Source organism: Phyllostomus hastatus, unplaced genomic scaffold, assembly GCF_019186645.2.
Source record: "Phyllostomus hastatus isolate PE091 unplaced genomic scaffold, TTU_PhHast_1.1 phas_scaffold_46, whole genome shotgun sequence".
Lineage (NCBI taxonomy): Eukaryota > Metazoa > Chordata > Mammalia > Chiroptera > Phyllostomidae > Phyllostomus > Phyllostomus hastatus.
This window is the reverse complement of record NW_025334032.1, coordinates 18,328,055-18,344,193: the sequence shown is the minus strand read 5'-3', so window position 1 is coordinate 18,344,193 and position 16,139 is coordinate 18,328,055. Positions and strand designations below refer to the sequence as shown.

Sequence of the window (16,139 nt, the reverse complement as noted above, 5' to 3'; positions counted from 1 at the left end):
GAAGGCAGTTACCTGGGAACAGCTTGAACTCCAAGCCTGGCCATATGCACAGTTTAAAACATACTGTGTCCTAGTTACAGGAATAAAAGCAAGCACCAGTGAAGTGCAGAAACAGGTAAAAGCAGGAGATGGAACTAGTATGTCAGAATTTTTAAATGTGCTCTGACCAATGGTGCCCTCTTGTGGTTGGAAATGAGTGCTGCATATGGCCAAGCAAACACTGGATGCCCCAGGCGGGAATGTGGGGAGCAGGCCAACTTTAACCAGCTGTAATGTGGTTACAGGGAATTCTGGACACCACCTTCTTTGGCCCCTGGGCACTGCTACAGTGTCCTGGCGACCTGCTGGGATGCCTGTGTGGGAGCCCTGCCTGGCCCAGAGCTGTCTGAGGGGCTCAGAGCCTGAGGAACTAAGTCTCCATGTGATCATCTAGTGCTCAAGTGTGCTTTTCTGGTCTTCTAAAAATCTGGACGGCAGAATGCTCTTAAGACAGCCCAGCTTTGGGACAAATCCCTTAATGCTGGGGCCTTTATCCTCTTGTCAGCACATCAGCACATGGCTGATTCCTGCTGGGTCTAGACTTTTAAGCATGGGAGGGACCACTGCTCAGGGTGGTGCAATAGGCTGAGTGCATCACAAAAGATTCACTGGAGTCCATGACTGTCTGTGCCCTCTGTGAGCGCCCCACCCTGGGCTCTCCTCCCCATCCCGCCGCAGCTGCTGCTGCTGCTGCTGCAGCTGGAGGTCGGGGACTGAGCGGCTGGCCGTTTTAAATTACTGTAGCTGATGCGAAGGCTCCGTGGGCTTAGAAGCCACTGCGCTCCTCCTGGGTGACGGCGGAGGCTTCTCAGGAAAAAGGCTGTGTTAAACCCCCGTTACAGAAATCATGGGCTCAACGCTCTTTCTTTAGAATCAGGAATTAGTGATTCTAATCCCACATCCTGAAAGACCTTGCATATGATTCCCCACCCTCACTGGAGAGACCAGGAGGGGGCTGGGTTCTGTAGCTGGTTTGGGGTACATCAGAAAGGACACCCATTATGCCGAGCTGCCTATGTCCTTCCCTGGTGGCAGGGAGAGCATTTGGTGCCACCAGATCCCTGGCCACCGAGAGGTCAGTTGTGCTGCTACAGACACCCTGGCCTTCCCAGGAGCCATCGCTGCTCCGATGCATGCCTGGGAGCTGTGTCCGCTGACCCTGACCTCAAACCCCTGAGGTCACACCCTGTCTGTCTCCACTGTGCCTGGCTCCAGTGAAGGAATACACAGGGCCCTGAGAGGCAGCAACAACCCTCCACTTCAGCGTGGTCCAGAGCGACAGCACCTCTGGCTTTGTCTCTGCCCTATCCTGGAAAGGAGCAAGTCTGCAGGGCACTGCTCCCTCCCCAGGTTGCTCCAGCGCCTCGACAGTGGTGTCCCTGTGTCCTGGGTCCAGTGCTGAGAGGCCTGGAGTCCGTGCCTCCTCTGCTGCTGTCAGCCAGTCCCTTGCCTGGGTTTGTTCCTCCGATCCCACAGCCTGTCCTCAAGCAGCATGCGAAGCCCTCCTGCCGGCCTGCTGGCTGCTGGCTTTCCAGTCAGCAGCAAAACGACCCCCTTGATCATGGTCATAACTGCCTTTTATAGAAGTTACACTTGTTATTGCCACTGAGAGACTCAGTGCACAGATGGACAGCAGCCAGGCCAGTCTATAACATTATAACTCGGACCCACACCCTGCAGCAACCAGCGCAGGAAAGCAGCCTGCTGTCTCAGCACCCGGCCCAGGCAGCCAACCTGCCTCCAGGAGTCACCCCTATAGAAAGTTGACCACTGTCTGCAGCAACAATCCCAGAAGCCGAACAACTACCCCACACCAACTGGCCCCTGAGGGTCTGGACATTTCAATGACTGCAGGATCCCCACTATTTGTCTCTACTCCAACTCAGGACCAGCCAGAGGAAGCCAGACTTGCTCCCCTAACTGCTGCTGCACCCGAGTGTCTGCTGTGGGTGCAGCTGCTGCTCGCTAGAGGAAAACCCCAACACAGCTAAGTCAGGTCTGTCGGCCTGGAACGATATTTTCTGGGGTGTAAACATCAACAGGTCATAGCAAGCCAGGCCGACTGCAACACGGCTGATTCTGTGGAACGGGAGAAGGCGCCAGGTAGAAAGAGGAGCAGAGCCAGACTGGGGGTGTTTCTGAACACGCTCGAGGCTCCAGCTGGGCCTCGCTCCTCCCTGCACCCAGGGCTCACAGCTCAAAGCTGGAGGACGGTGAAGCAGCCCCTTCCCAGTGTGGATGGCCTCTGGAGACACTGAATGCCCTGGAGCGTGTTCTCAGAGCCGCCTCCAACAAGGCCCGCTCAGCCTGGAGCCGGGGCCAGCGGAAACAAGGCCAGCGATGGGGCGGCACCAGGCCAGGGAGTGCTCTTGCAGGAGGCAGTCATAGGCTGGCATCTGTCCCGGACCTTCCCTGGCAGGTGGTGGCACAGGCGTCAGGTGGAGCTTGTTTGTCCGCCGTCGGGCCCCAGGGTCCCATGGGAAAGAAGGTCCAACTCCCCTGAGGGGCTAGGCAGGATGCCAGGGCCCTGGCTAAGCAGGGGGGTCCAGAGGGCTGGGCCAGCCCAGAGGAGCAGGGGGTGGGCAGGCTGGGCAGGTGGCTGGATGGGGGTGGAGGCAGGAGGCACAGCTTGCGGGGGGTGGGGGGACACTACAGTGGGGATGGATGCACACAGCCAGACTTGCGGAGCACACGGGTCCTGGCGGTAGGCAGGGCCCCGCTCCCCTTCCCAGCCTCTGACTCTATCTCTTTGCTTCTCCCTCTCTTTCATCCCATATTTTGACACTGGTCTACAAAAGTTAGCAAATCTTAAGAAGGCTTTATTTCCTTGTTTTCCTTTTGTAAGTGAAATGCCAGGCCATGACCACCTTTCTCTCTGCCCATGTGATTGACCTGCCCAAGTTCAAACCCTGTGACCTTGAATGTGTTCCCTGAGCACTCAATAGCAAACCTTTCTTTGCTGGCTGTTTCTTCTCTTTTCTTATGATTACAAAGGTTAACCTGTTAGGATATCATTTGTGTGCTGTGTTTATCTTAATACTGGTCAGCTTTTCAGCCCAGGAAACAAAACAGCAAGAAAAACATCAAACGCTTTAAAAAAAAAAACTCTCCCAGGCATGGTAATGTGTCCGTTCTCGAAGCCACACGCAACCCCGGTCAGAGCTGGCGAAACCAGACCTGCACCGTGGACGAGCCACAAGCGCGCAGGTGCCGGCCCGGAGCCCTTGCCGCAGAGCAGCTGCATTGCCCCCTTTGTCACAACCCAGAAGGAACAGCCCACTTCACAGAAAGCAAAGGAACAACGGTTACTTCTCTAAAGAGCAACAAAACTTGCATTTTTAGGTTCTTTATATGAAAGTGTTTTTTATATCAATAAATATAGTTTTTGGGACAAAAATTAACACAGAAAACCCGAACTCGGATGCCCAGGGGAGTCACCATGAATGAACACGTTTAGAATCTGTCTGAACCACGAGTGTGCGGCGGGAGTGAAAGCACCCGTCCGCAGGTCACGAGGAGGCCGCCAGCAGCCCTGTTCCTGGCCCCCACCAGCCCGCAGCGCACGGGAGGAAACTGGAGTATCCTATCTGCTTCTCAAAGAGTGATTTCCAGTCCAGCTCGAAAGCAGAGCCGTGGACAGCTGACTGGAGACACAGCACGGGGTCTGTCCACACGACAGGGCGTCGTCTGCCTCGGAAAGGAAGGAGGCTCCGATGCCCGCTGCAGCATGGACGGGCCTGGAGGGCACCACACTCAGTGAAACGACAGACACGGAAAGACACACACGGTGTGGTCCCACCTCTGTGAGGTCCCTGGGGCCCTCAAGTTCATGGAGACAGGAAGTAGGGGGGTGGGTGCGGGGCTGGGGCGGGGGACTGGGTGGGGGTGTGAAGGGGACCTCGCGGGCTGGGAGGACGAGAACGTCGGAGGGCCTGCCGCATAGCAGCGTGGGCGTACTCAACACGCCTCAGCCTTGTGCATGCGGACGGTCAAGGTGGTAGGTTGTACATACACATATCTTACCACATTTTAAAAAATGCTATAGAAAACACAAAACTAACCACATAAATTCTTTAAATGCATTAAAGAAATTAAAAGGTGTACCCGTTGGCTGCTTCTTTGTGATGGCGGAGTGACTTGCTCCCTGGGGGGTGTAAAGGGCCCCCCGCCTTGGTAAGTCAGACCCAGGCTGACGACCTTCTAGAATCTGCCCGTTACCTGCCTCAGGGTAGCGCTTGCGGCCCCAACCGTCCGCCTTCCCTGCTCCTGGGCTCCGGCACGGGTCCTGGGCCGGGCACCGCTCCTGTGTCCTGACTCTGCTGCTTGCCTGGAAGCTCAGAGCTTATCTGGTTTCTCCCGGATCGGCTTCAGTGCTCCTCTCCACCTGGGGCTGAAACTCTAGCTGCACAGGCTCCGGGCGACCCGTGTCCCCCCCTCTGCGCCACCCAGGCCCCATGGGGTGGATGAACTGGCAGGCAGCCTGGGCGGCAGGGGGGAGGGCTTCCCACATGCCAGGCCCACACTCCTCGAGCTTCCTTCACTACACACCTAGACATGGTTAAGGTGGTAAGTTACATGCTGTGAATATTTTTCCCTCACAGCACATGTCATTATCTCCCAGTAAGGCAAGGGCCGTGGTCCCTCCTCCTGGGCAGGGAACCGAGGTAATGCGCTCTCGGCCCCTTCTCCATAAAGGAAGGGCCTGGCTGCTGTGGGACCCCCCCCACCCCCCATCACAGCCCATGCGCTACAACAGATGGGAACGCTCCCCCTCTGAGCTGCTCCGTATGGCTGCCGCTGGCCACGTGTGAATTGAAATATGGCCGGCCTGAGCCAGGGATTGAACTTTTACGTGAATTTAGTTTTAATTTTTACATTTAAACAGCTACACACGACCAGTGGCTGTCCTACTGGATGGCAGTGACAGAGAAAGGCCACCACAGCAAAGGAAGACGTCTCAAGGAGACGGGCAGCCTCCAGCTCCCCCAGGAGAACAGGAGACATAGAGGCCGGACCCGTGGGTGTGCAGGAGGTCACGTGCCCACAGAGCTTCAGAGCTCGTGGAACCACGGGCTGAGCAAAGTCATGAGTGGCAAACGGGGAGATGGGCCCTTTACTTGCTAAAGACACGGCTGGAGGGGGGAGGGCCACAGGGCCAGAGAGTCTGAGGACGACCACGGTGGGATCATTTTCAAGGCGCCCGATCTCATTCACAGAATGCCAAGGCCAGCGAGGCCGGGCTCGAGGCGGTTCCTCATGGCAGGACTCGGGAGGGAGACGGAGGGCGAAGAAAATCCCTGCTGACGGGCAGGCTCGGTGAGCTCGGCCCACCTCGGGCAGCGGTGCGAGGCAGCCGCTGAAAGAGCAAAGGTGAGTGCAGGGGCACGCCCAGGACCGCTGCTGACTGAGAGGAGGTGGGCTGTGGCGGCACACGCCCATTTGGGAAGAGTGTGCATGGGACACGACAAACTCTTATGTCTGGGGGCAAGAAGCAGGGGTGAGGTGAAGGTCTCACTTTTTCACATTTTGGTACACATTTTGAATTGTTTAGGGTGCATTCTCATGCACACTTTTCTATCTTTATATTTAAAAACCAACAGAAAATTCCACTGGAAATCACAGTGGCAGCGAGAAGTAAGGGGCTTCTGAGGGCTGGAGTCCCACTGGTCTGAAGCTCTGATGGCCTGACGGGCATGCACCTCCAGGAAGGAATGGCTCGGCAGGCGGCGTGGTGCGGGGGGTGGGGGGGTGGGGGGGCGGGGGGGGTCAGCTTTCAGCTCGGCTCCGGGGCCAGTCTCAGAATTCACACGGTGGGGTGTGCAGAACTCTTGCCCGGGAGTCCACGACCACATTTGCACTCCTGTTTCCTCCCATATGCATCTGTCTCACTCTTTCCTACAGTCCATACAAACCGCACATGGGTGTGTGTCCATGCCTGTGTGCCTGTGTGTGGTGTGCAAACACACCTACGTGTGGCTATACCCGTGTGTGCATGCCTCGTGGCAGCGTGAACGTGGCCCATCACTGATAGCTGGCTGGGAGATGGGATCTCTACCTGCCAAGCAGCTGGGTGATTTGAACCAGGTCCATGGAAAGTCAATGTCATTGTCAGTTTCAATTAACTTTAAGAGCCCTTGAGCTGTGTTTTAACTGGACTGAGGAGAGACTGCAGCAGTGGAGGCAGTGATCCTCTTGATATCATCTTCTGAAGCATGGGGGGAGGCAGTGACTAGACTGGCTGGGGCCCACCCCAGGGCCTCCTGTGGGGTCGCCAAGGGGGAATGCAAGCCCAGGACTACTCTGTTTTTCAAAGGAAAGCCAGAAATCTACTCCCTCAGTGTTGGCCGCCGATGCTTGTGTGAGCACACACAGATGTGTGCATCTCTCTCTGCGTGTGCATGTGTGTGCATGTGTACACGGTGCCTGTGTGAGCAAACCTGGAATGACCCCACTCACAGGGGGCACAGGACCAGACTAGGTTTGGAACGTGACGTTTACCACACACAGCGCAGGGTCAAAAGAAATAAGGAGGCGGCTGGGGTGCGGGGGATTGGGGGTGGAGGAGATCCAGGCTCTAGAACTCAAGGAGTGGAGGGCCTGAGGGGCAGGCCCCGGAGCCTCGGAGTTCATGCCGCTGCCGCCCCCTGGCCCCCACGGGCTCATAACCCCCATCATAGTCTGTCAGTGCTGGGCGGTGCTCGGAGAACACGTGCTCAGTGTAAAAGCGATCAAATGTTGCCACCCTTTCTGCTCTGTCGTTGGGTCATTTCACTCAGCGTGAACATGCTGTTAGTTCTCTCACCTTAAAGGGAAATCCCACTTGCCTCCTCATTAGCTAGCTGACCCATTTCCCTCTCCCCTGGGGAGCAAAATCCTGGAAGGAGGTGTCTGCACCCCCTTTCTCAGCTCCCTTGCCTCCCATTTCTGCTGAATTCACTCTAATAAATACTTTACCCCAAATCCTTCACCTAAACTGTCCCTGGACACCCCTCAGCATACCCAAAGACCTGCATGCCATGAGACTCCCACGGAACGCCTCGTTCTCACCTTGTCTTGCCCATTGGTAAAGCGGCCATAGAGTGCACTGTCTCACAGCCAGGGCACTCGGAGGAAGGGGCCCTAAGCAGCTGCACAGGTAGCACGATACTGAGCTAGCACCCTTCCCGCCTGTGTGGGGCCCCACACAGCCCTCCCTGCCTGAGGCCCCAGCTGGGGCTGACCCCTTTCCTCTGGACCCCCTCCCTCCCACTGCATTTCTTCCTCCCCTATGACCTCCCTCAGCCGAAACACCTGGGGGTTCCCCCTCTGCCCACCACCCCAACCCTGGGGCCCAAATGCTCACAATCCCCAGATCCACACACCAGCTGGGACCTTGCCGCAGAGTTCCAGACTCACCTCACAGTTCCCAGAGGCACCAGCCCTCGACCTGAGAGGTCCCTGGGTGTGCAAGTGACATCTCAAACCTAACAGGACCCTTTTACATGCTTCTGTTTTGGGGTGACTGCTGCCCCATACCATCAGGCCATCTCTAATTCCTCTGCCCCATCCTGGGGACCTTTGGGCAGACTGTCCCTCATGAGTCCTCTAAGTCACTTTTCTTGGGGGCTCCCCTTGCACTGTCCCTCCTGGGACCTTTTGCCTCCTTCACCTCGCATCCTTCCGTTTTTGTGCTCTGATTCCTGGGCACGTTTTAGGTGATTTGCCAAGAATGGAAGCAGCAGGATCTTTGTCTGTTTTGTTCCCTGTTGGGCCCCTGTTGCCCAGCACACGACAGACTGAAATGGGGCAAACCAACCAGAGGACCCTCCTGTGCCTTTCTCAGTCCTATGACTGTCTGCAGGGAGGCCACAGGCCCACTCTCCAGGGTTGGACATGTGGTTCCGTGTCACTTGTCCTCTTGAGTCCCTGGGATTGCCCCCACCCAGGCCTGGCAGATGAGGGCAAACAGACTCCACTAGGGTCTGCAAGCGTTGTAGGCATCTGAGCGTGAACCCCAGCCCTCTGACCAAGGTAAGAGTCCATAGGGACGCCCCCCACGGTGTGGCTACCCTGTTGACAGGATGCCAGCTGATACACTATCAGAGGTGCCCAACCTTTTGGCATCTCTGGGTCACACTGGAAGAAGAAGAGTTGACTTGGGCCATACATTAAATACACTGTGACACGTAATCATAAAAAAATCTCATAATATTTTAAGTAAATTCATGATTTTGTGCTGGGCCACATTCATAGCCATCCTGAGCCAAATGTAGCCTGCAGGCTGCAGGTTAGACACCCCTGGCCCATAAATCATAAAGTTCTCCCATGTTCTATTTACTGAGTCATTTTTCTTTTTCTTTTTCTTTTTTAATCGTCGCCCGAGGACACGGGTATTGATTTGACACAGAAGGGAAGGGGGAGAGACATTGATGTGAGAGAGAAACATCGACGGGCAGCCTCTGGCTTGCGCACCAACCAGAGCCAAACCTTCTGCCCAGGCAGGTGCCCTGACCAGGAATCAAACCCACAACTTTCAGTTTATGGGACAATGCCCAACCAGCTAAGTCACACCAGCCTGGGGAGCCATTCTTCTGAGGGACAATGATCGCCTCGTATTCACATGTGTCTGCTACAGCTGGATGAAGCCTGCTAGTTTCAGGGGAATATTCCACAGTGATCAATAACTACTAATCAAATGTAATGGCTAAAATTGGGGCTCCTGTCATTTGCATTAATAACGGAAGAAGAGCTAAAAATAGCACATAATGTATTTTTTAAAAGGTAAAATTGACACTTGGTTAACAACTGCAAGATTTAGCTTCTCTTAAAGCAGCCTTCATGAGAGATTTGTCCATCTAATTTGCACTGACATTTAAAAGCACACACCTGGCTCTGAATTTCACTCGAAGAGGCTGTTCTGGCTCAGCAGCACTTTGGAATAAATCCCGTGCCAATGACTTGCCTTGGTGAGGAGCTGTTCCTTCTTTCTAGAAGGAGTGCCTGCCCAGCTCCCTGATTCTAATTGGTTTAGGACAGACACTTGAGGGGACTGGCTGCAATGCTGGCTGTGTCCATCAGGTGGCGGCATGCCCTTCCTCTGGTAAATCGGAGATGATGGGGGTGGGGGACCACTCTCCCCAAACTCCCACAGGAGAACATAGGGATTACCCCCCACCTGGGAGCAGCACCCTGGGCCACTACACATACTTGTGGACGTGTCTCTCAGCTGTCGCTATCTTCCCCTGGTCCCAAGCCGGTCCCTCATCCTGAAGACACAGCTGCAGGGGACCCCTGCTTTGCCTGTAGACATGGGGTGTTTGTCCCCTTCATTTTCAATGTACTAAATTCTCTAGGAGTGCAACTGCTGTGGGAACTGGTGGAAGACTGCATCTCTCTTTCTTTAGCCCTTAACCAAGAACTATTCCCTCTTCCAGCGATGATGTCCTGCATCACACCTGCCTTCTGGTTCTGTGACTGACGCAGCGCCCTGGAGGCTGGTGGATCCGGAGTTGTGCCCACCAGGGTGGGTACCTGCCTGACTTTCATGACCCCAGAACAGCCTGCTACACACGTAACACCTCGCTTCTCTCTGCCGGCCCCTCCTCTGCGAGTTAGGGCACTGCAGCTGTCTCTGGAACTGATGGAGGTGTTGGGTTTTACTACTGAGGAGTTTTATTTCTGGATGGAAAGGCCCCATTGGGTCTGACTGGTTCAGATCCACCCTCTGGCGTTCTGGCTTCTCATCCTCAACAGTGGAGACACGTGAATAAAACAAACACAAACACACACAAAGCCCCACACGCACCATCTCCCCTGGAAACAGAGCCCGTGGGTCGAGGCGTCACATACTCAAACTGGCCTCTGGGCCACTTTCACAGTGCTGTACACTGTGAAGTCAACGTGATGCACAATAATCCCTCAGCTTTCAAAGGGACACTTGTGCTTCTTGCCCTCTGATCTTATGGATGCACTGTGCATGCATTCCTGCAGATCAGGGTTTTGAAAAGCCTCCCTTCTACTGAGGAATAAAAACCCCTAAAAATAAAAGAGAGAAACAAAAGCCACTTATTCTAACTAAAGGGGAGATAAGCACACCGGAGCAGGAAATTACAGGGACATCCCGCGTCACAGTCAGCAGCCTGGCCTATGTGAAGTGACTTTATTCACCTGCAGACAAACTTTATTTGTGCAGCAAATATTTACCTAGGAGCCACGAACCCACCCACAGGACCCACATTCTAGGGTGGACAGAGACGAAGACCCAGCTGCAGAGGAATTACCACCATTTCCGACAAGCCCCGTGAACTAGTAAGCCTGATAGATGAGGGGTCTGGGCATGAAGGGGCGGTGGGCATGATGGAGGGCTTCCCTGAAGAGGTGGCTTAGAGTACGAGAAGGAGCATCTCCAGAGACCCAGCAGAGGGACAGCAAGTGCAAAGGCCCTGAGGCCAGAAGGGCTGAGGACCAGTAAGGGTAGTGACCCCCAGGGGACAAATGGCACCAGCCTGGAAGGTCCCGAGACTGGAAATCCAGCTGCCCCCTTCCCAGTATCCTGCCTGCCTGTGGCCTGGGGAGAAGGAGGCTCACCTCTATGTTAGGCTCAGAATGTTGGATGTTGACATTTCCAGACATGAAATAATTCTTAGACCTTTTAACATCTAAGAGTGACCAGAAAACCTGAGTTTCCATCCACAGGCAAGCAAGGGTTTACTCCACGGAACCCATCTTAGGTGAGCAGTGGGGGACCAAATAGAGCATCCCTGGGACCCCCACTCCTGCTTGTTCAGCCAGGTACTAAGCAGTTGCTGTGGCAACGCTGCCCTCTCCAAGCACCAAATCCGGGGCTAGCCACTGCCTCGGCCAGGGTTCGGGGACCGTGCCTGTGACCAGAGAGATGGCTTGTGGGGAGTTCCCATCTCCAGGACTTTTAGATCCCTAAATGAGGGTGGGAGGAATACAACCAAAGAGAAAATGAGCTGGCGAGTGAGGAGGCCCTGGAAGGTCTGAGAGCCAGTCTGTCAGTGAAGACAGACAGTGTCGCACATGCGCGTGTCGCATATGCACGTGCTGAGCTCTCTCAGCTTTCACAGCCCCCGAGTTCCTCAGGTTCTACCCAGTCTCAGTTCAGCAAAGGTGAACAACTCCTTAGGGTTTTCTAAAGCGGAAATGAATGGAAAGAGGTTCAATAAAAGGGAGGAGGTGCTCCAGCTTGTAGCTCAATGGTGTAAGACCAAGAATAGCTTTGGCATCTGAGAAGTGACTGTATACACTTAGCATTCAGTGTTCATCAAGTCTTGCTGAGCTCCCGCCACTGCCCGGGCTTTAGAGAGAGGCCTGGGCTGAGGGGCCACAGCGGAGGGAGGAGGGAGGGATGAGGGCTCTGGCCCCTCCCTGGGAGACGGTCCCTGCAGGGGAGGCTCCAGAAGCTGGCACAGAAGCCCACCCTCCGGGAGACCAGCCAGATGCCAGCCACAGCTGTCCCCATTTTCTTTTTAAATCATTTCAGCTTGTCCTTCCCTAAAACCACTGCTGAGTTCACGTTTCATGCTCAGCGTGCTGCCCCTTTCTGCTTTCTGGTTTGTCCCAGGATGTCCCCAACACCATTCAAGCATCCCGCCACGGGGCACACGGGGCTCCAGAGCAGGGGTCCCCAACCGCTGGGCTGCGGACCAGCGCCTGTCCTGGCCTGCTAGGAGCCAGGCCGCGAGGGACGCTCGCCTGAGTCTTGCCCCCTGTCCAGAATGGGAGGTGGCCTCCTCACCACTTCTGAGGACAAAGCCTCCGCCCTGGAGGGTCTCACAGCCATCTCCGCAGGGCGGTCTCCCACCCGGGGAAAGACAGACCCTTTCCCAGCATTGTCTTGCTCATCTAATGGAAGGCTGGACACTGACCCTGAGGGAGGAAATGTGCCCGGGCTCGGTTGGACACCAGGAGGAGCAGGCTGGAGCCAGACACCTCCCACAGGTGAGGGGAAGGGTGCCAGCCCCGGAGCTGGAACAGTCGAGCCACGGGATTCTGATCCAGCATCTTCCACTGCTCCTCTGCGTAAGGTCAGGCCGGCTCCCGAACTCCCCTCGGCCACAGCCTCCTTACCCGGCAAAGACCGCTTTGCAGAGCCACAGCGGGGCTCAGTGACACGCACCTGGGGATGCTGGTGAGATAGGTCATGACATTCTGGAACTCCTTGTCCGGCACGTCGCTGAAGGCCGGGTAGTCCGGGAAGGTGATGACCGGGCTGCCGTCCTGCCCCCGCCCGCCTGCGGAGAGAGCAAAGGCGGCACTTAACCCCGGGCATCTGTGCCTGGGCATCAGCGGAACACGCCTGAGTTTTCACAAGCACTGACCACTTCACTTGAAACCGACAGTGCACCCTTCAATGTTGTATTTTTATCATGAAACACATGCATGCATGTTGAAGGAAATATTGAGAATGCACAAGCTGGCAAGACGAGCTAAAACAATCACCCATTATTTTCCCACAATGGGGCAGCCACCACAATCTCTTTCCAAACCTTTTTCAGTGTATTTTTCTACCTAACTGAGACTGTGTTGAATATAAAGCTGGTGTCCTAAACTACACTTTCTTTCCCATGCTTTACAAACAACGTGACGTTATTTTAAACACTGAGTGAGATTCCATTCAGGCCGTGTCCTCATGACTCTCCAGCGCCCTGCGTGCGGGCATTGGGCAGTTCCTCCGATGTTCCGTGCGTTAGACGATTCCGTGCTGAGGGGAGTCACCCCTTTCTCACTTTAAGGTGGAGGAGGGTGCAGGTGGAACAAGAGGGGTGCTTTCCCAGGGGATAGACTCCTCTGACAAAGTGGCTGGAGGGACACGGGCTGGTGCACAAGGAGCCAGAAGCAGCGGCCAGGGGTGTGGCTTGGGATCTGGGAAGGTGAGCCCAGCTCTAACCCCGTGGGGTGGGGGGAAGGGAGGACCTTAGAGAGGAAGGCTGTGAATGTGGTCTGGGACAAACTTGGTTTGAATTGTCCCACAAACGATTGGGAGAACTAGCACAGAGGGCGCATGAGAAGAGACAGGGCTTGTAGGGGCCAGACAGGGGCCAGGCTCCAGTCTGCCTGCTTGCCTGTGTCCTGCACTGGAGACTGATGCCACTCTGTGCCTCTGCTCCCCCCAGGGACAGGGTCCATTTCTCCTGCACTGAACCTGAGACTGGCCTGGAGACCCACTCTGGCCCATCTGCTGTGGCAGGTGTGACGTGCACAGCTTCCAAGGCTGGGCTGCACCACACTGCAGGGTCCACCCTCCTGGCTCAGATTCCCCCCTGGAAACACTTGTCATGTGAGCACCCAACAGCCCTGCATCCAGGGTGCAGCAAGGAAGCCCAGGCACTGCCAGGGAAGCGGGGTCAGCCTGCGTGAAGGGGACCAAGGCACCACATGTGAGCGAAAGCCCCCAGTGTTCCAGCCAGCCCCTGAGATGGATGCAACCAGAGATCTTATCCTGAATCCTGATGGATGGGAGGTGGGGTGGAGAGAAGGAGGGCTCCTTCCAGGTTTTGCTTGAGAGTTTCCATGAGCTTTGATGAAAACCCATGATAGTCTGGGTTTGTTTTAGACATTGAAGCTTAAGGCGTTTGTTCATTTATTAACAAATGCCCACAGACTTGTAAACCGACAGCCCACGGTTGTGTAGCTCAGAGGTGTGGCCTAGCTCAGCAGGTCCTTGCAGGCTGAAATGCAGGTGATGCCAGGCCTGCGTTCCACCTGAGGCCAGGCTCGTGTTCCAGGCCCATTTAGGTGCTCACAGAATTCAGCTCCCTCCATTGTAACCCTGGGGTCCCCAAGTTCCCATTGCTGTTGGCTGGGTGGCTCTCAGCCCCCAGAGGCACACTGCTTGCCAGGTGCCCCACCCTCATCTTCAAGGCCAGTGGCAGGAGACCTCTGTCACGTCGGTTCCTTGCACTCAGACTCCCTCCTGCAGGAGGAACTTGGTCCCTTTGAGGACTCAGCTGATTAGCCCAGGCCCACCAAGGCCGATCCTGCCGTCAGCTGATTTAAGACCTTGATTACTACGGCAGGTCCCTTTCCTGAGTGCCGGGACAGCATCTGAATACCAGAGAGAAGATGTGTCTGGGTGCGGGGGGCAACCTGGGGTCCTGCCTCCTCCCCAGGTACCGAAGAGGCAACACGATGCTGAGGGGCAGTGGGATTGCAACCTGAAGGAAGGTCAAGGTCATGAGTCTGGGTCACCAGTACACATAGCTGTGAGGGAGCGTTTGGGGACTTGACGGTGGTGTGAAGAGGTTGGGAGATGCAACGGAGCCAATGGAGCTGGCAGAGACTGCAGCTCCTTTTCTAAGTGTTCTGTTGCCGTTGGCTATGGCTCATCCTATTGGGGGATTTTTATTTCTCCTAAGGATACCCCACTTTCTCTCCTTCCTCCATGAGGCCAGCGCCCCTCACAGTGACCACTCATAAAAATCAATGGGCTGTCCCATTGTCAACAAATCCCAGAGGCTCCGTGTTCCTGCTCACACCGTCAGTGCTCAGCAGGCACACACCCCCAGAGCTACACCTTGGGTCTGTGTGTTGCTGTGCAGCTCGGCTAAAACCGTGTGGGGCTGGCCTGAGGAGCAGCTGCCAGCACTGGGGAGGCCAGGCAGGCCCTAGGATACAGGGCTGGCTCTTGAGGTTCGAGGGAGCCCCAGCCTTCTGGCCAAGGGCAAAGGACTGGCTGCAAGAAGAGGGTCAAGAAGATGGTGCAGGTTGAGTTCCTTCATTCTCAGGAAGCTCCCTAACCAGCAGCATAAGAAAGGCGTGCTTGACTTTTTCTGAATTTGCCCAAGGCGGGCAGACTTGCCCGCACGGAGAGGTGGCCCACACAGCTCTGAGAAGGAGCTGCTTCAGGTGCAGCCAGCATGCCCCCTGCAGCCTTGATGCACCAGCTCTGCCTGGCGCTGGGGTCACGTGCTACAGCCAGCTGGACAGGATAGCAGGACACCTCACAGGGGTGGAGGAGGAAGCTGGACCTGAGAGGAGGACAGCCCCAAGGCAGGCTGGGGTTACAGGGCTACCCAGGACAGACCCCAGCACCTGTGCCAGCCCTTGCCCACATCAGCCACACTGCAGGGCCTTCTCCCAGAGGATGGAGCCGCAGGAGCCGGAGCTGCTCAGTGAGGAAGTGCCCAGGCCCTGGATGCTGCAAGAATGAGGCCAACCTGCCACACCATCCTGTTCCTACTCTACCTGTCACAGGAAAGGTCTGGATTCCAAGGGACTGCAGCCAGCCCTGCTTGGGGCTGTTTCCCTCCCGGGACCCCAGCTGACCTCTGGCCAGCTGTCCCCATGGCTGCTTGCCAGCCAGCACTGAGCTGCCTCCGACACAGGCATCATTACAGCACCTCCTGGGCCCTTGGTTAAACCGAAAGCTGCTGTGAGGGGATTGTCCCCAGTTCCCATGTGGGAACAGAACCACTTAGGTCGTGGAAAACCAGAGCCGAGGGGACACCAACCACTCACCATGCAGAACCTGACCCACACTCCCCCGCCCTTGACACTCACCGGACAGGTAAGCAAAGCGCTTCTTCAGCTGGTCCTGGATGTCGGCAGCACAGAGCGGGGTGATGTCCTGGTGCATGATTTCATCTGGGGGGAGAGCAGACGAACACACCTATCACTCGGTGGAAAACCTGCCCCACGTGCTGCAAGTCCGGGCCGGCCCCACGCAGCCTCGCACATCAGCAGACCACTGAGGGGCCAGTGGTCACGTGCTTGGAAAAACCTTGTTTCCAGTGCGCAGAAACCTTTGTTTCTCAGAGCACAAAAAGCCGAGTGCTGAGTGATTCATCAATATTTAAAATGTGGTGTGTGTCAGAGGCACAGAGAAAGGCAGAGAGAGAGAGGAGGGGGGAGGGAGGGGGACAGAGAGGGACACGCAGGCAGAAGGGGAGACGCGAGGAGAGGGGGTGAGCCGGGAGCTGCAGGACTGACCCCTCCGACCAGTAGTCAATGTGCAGCACCAAAAACAGACACGCTCTGTTCTGTGAGTCTCCACCCATGCTTTGGAAGTGGTCCAGGCAGCTCTTGGGGCCCTTACCTGTTGCCTACGCAAAGACTCGCTGCTCAGAGAGGAAACCTGGCCGCTGCAGTGGGTCCGC

The 16,139-nt window shown here is 55.9% G+C and overlaps 1 protein-coding gene across 16 annotated transcripts in view; it reads right to left on the bottom strand.

The window, feature by feature from the left end:
* The window catches only part of MCF2L (MCF.2 cell line derived transforming sequence like), a 169,144-nt gene that overhangs the window by 43,262 nt on the left and 109,743 nt on the right, over positions 1-16,139 (bottom strand). For 15 of the 16 annotated variants that reach the window (XM_045821649.1, XM_045821648.1, XM_045821653.1 and 12 more), the window contains 2 exons: positions 15,544-15,627; positions 12,161-12,275 (listed from right to left, as the gene is read on the bottom strand). In XM_045821649.1, coding sequence (XP_045677605.1) covers positions 12,161-12,275; positions 15,544-15,627 — 199 coding nt within the window. Of the gene's footprint in view, positions 1-4,257; positions 4,277-12,160; positions 12,276-15,543; positions 15,628-16,139 lie in introns of those variants that run through there. The other variant, XM_045821663.1, reaches the window with a different exon arrangement.